The 1,675-nt window shown below is 29.4% G+C and overlaps 1 protein-coding gene across 18 annotated transcripts in view; it reads right to left on the reverse strand.

The window, feature by feature from the left end:
• Positions 1–6: 6 nt before the first annotated feature.
• LOC117107093 (fibrillin-2-like) overlaps positions 7–1,675 on the reverse strand; it is a 71,299-nt gene continuing 69,630 nt past the window's right edge. For all 18 annotated transcript variants that reach the window (XM_033248628.1, XM_033248635.1, XM_033248637.1 and 15 more), the window contains 2 exons: positions 1,249–1,362; positions 7–591 (listed from right to left, as the gene is read on the reverse strand). In XM_033248628.1, the coding sequence (XP_033104519.1) occupies positions 275–591; positions 1,249–1,362 (431 nt within the window). In that variant the 3' untranslated portion in view covers positions 7–274. The remainder of the gene's footprint in view (positions 592–1,248; positions 1,363–1,675) is intronic.

The raw sequence follows: 1,675 nt of genomic DNA on the forward strand, positions 1-1,675 counted from the left end.
AATTTTATGTATTATTTACTTTGAACCTCACAAGAATGTTTGTTTGTGTTAATAACATTAATGTAGGTCTAGGGCCTATAGTTAACACAATCTATGTCGTAATGCATCATTTAACTTTTAATATCTTTTTAACATGTTTAAACTGTATTATCATTTTTTTTAATGTTCATTATAAAATTGTACTTAGTAGAAACTAGATTCCATTGGCAAATATGTTTTTTGGTTAAAAAAACAAAACAAAATAAAACAAAAACATTATATTATGCATTATTAATTAGATCCGATATACCGATCCCGGTTGAGAGTATCTTGATGGTAAACGCCTTACTTGAGGTGGTGTACCGTTATAACTGCCATTCATGGGGCTGTCATCCATCATGGACGATGTAGGAGATACGTCTTCTAGATTCCAGTTCTCTTTACCAGCTTCATCCCAATTACCAACTGTTTTGTTATTTAAACAAAACAACGTAACAACCAATACTATAACAATGATTAGGATAACACCAGCCAATGCTATTACAAACCATACCCAGTTATCAAGCGACTGTACTGATTCTAATGCATTATTTGCTGACCCGCCTATCTCATCTACAAAGAAAAAAATTAATTGAATGTTTAAGGTTGCTAACTGACTCAGGCTATATTGCATGCTTGCATGATATCATTATTTTTTGTCTTAAAAATTTAGTTAAAGAGTATTAATAATACATACGGTTATGCAAATATAATAATATATTATTCACACTTGTGCGAATGATGCCTTGGATGAAAGTATAAGCACATTGAATAGAACACGCAATTTCAAGTTTTGTTTATTTATTGAGCTTTAACACCGCACAAAAATACTAAAATATAAAATTACAATATATACAATCGTTTGCAATATATTGAGAGACCACGGTATTAAGATAGAGCATCAGACACATTTACTAGTATAGAGATCATATTTTGTCGAACAGTCTTCTTGTACTGTATCATCTCGTTTTCACAATAAAAAAGAATATATTACAGAATAAAGAATGTAAATTATTAAATTGAGTAAAATAATGTTGAATGTCTACAAATTCCATACCTTATACAAAGTAACTAAGATTTTAGAATCTCTAAAGCGTTCTTCCTTTAAAAAAAGGAAGGTGTATAAGGTGTATCCTTATAAAGCCACTCCTAAAAGAGTGAACGTTACATGCAAGTTTACTAGGTCAACTTTAGACCTCTTTTATACACATTGTATTACTTTCTACTTACTAATCTCACAATTTGTTCCAGTATAATTTGGCTGGCATTTGCAAATATAGACGCTGTTTATGTTGTGACATACTCCAAAATTCTGACAAGGCGAACTGGAACATGCACCTAATGCTGCAGAAAAAATAGAACAACAATGCATAGACAATTATGAACAACAATAGCATCATATTTAAAATAGTAATAAGTATTATTAAAATGATGATATTAATAAAAATGTCGTGCTCAATATAAAATAATTGTGTATACTTAGTACCGGAAGAAATGACATAAGAAGAATAATTGTATTATTAATAAAACTTATAACTAAATCAATATAATGAATATTATTAAAATTAATAAGTGTAATTGAAATAATCATCATCCTCATTTGTCTCGAGACATAATACAGCCTCCAGATCACCTCGGGCTATATTTTGAACTATAT

Source organism: Anneissia japonica, unplaced genomic scaffold (genome assembly GCF_011630105.1).
Source record: "Anneissia japonica isolate Jap-2015-1 unplaced genomic scaffold, ASM1163010v1 scaffold1726_len428862_cov177, whole genome shotgun sequence".
NCBI classification, from domain to species: domain Eukaryota; kingdom Metazoa; phylum Echinodermata; class Crinoidea; order Comatulida; family Comatulidae; genus Anneissia; species Anneissia japonica.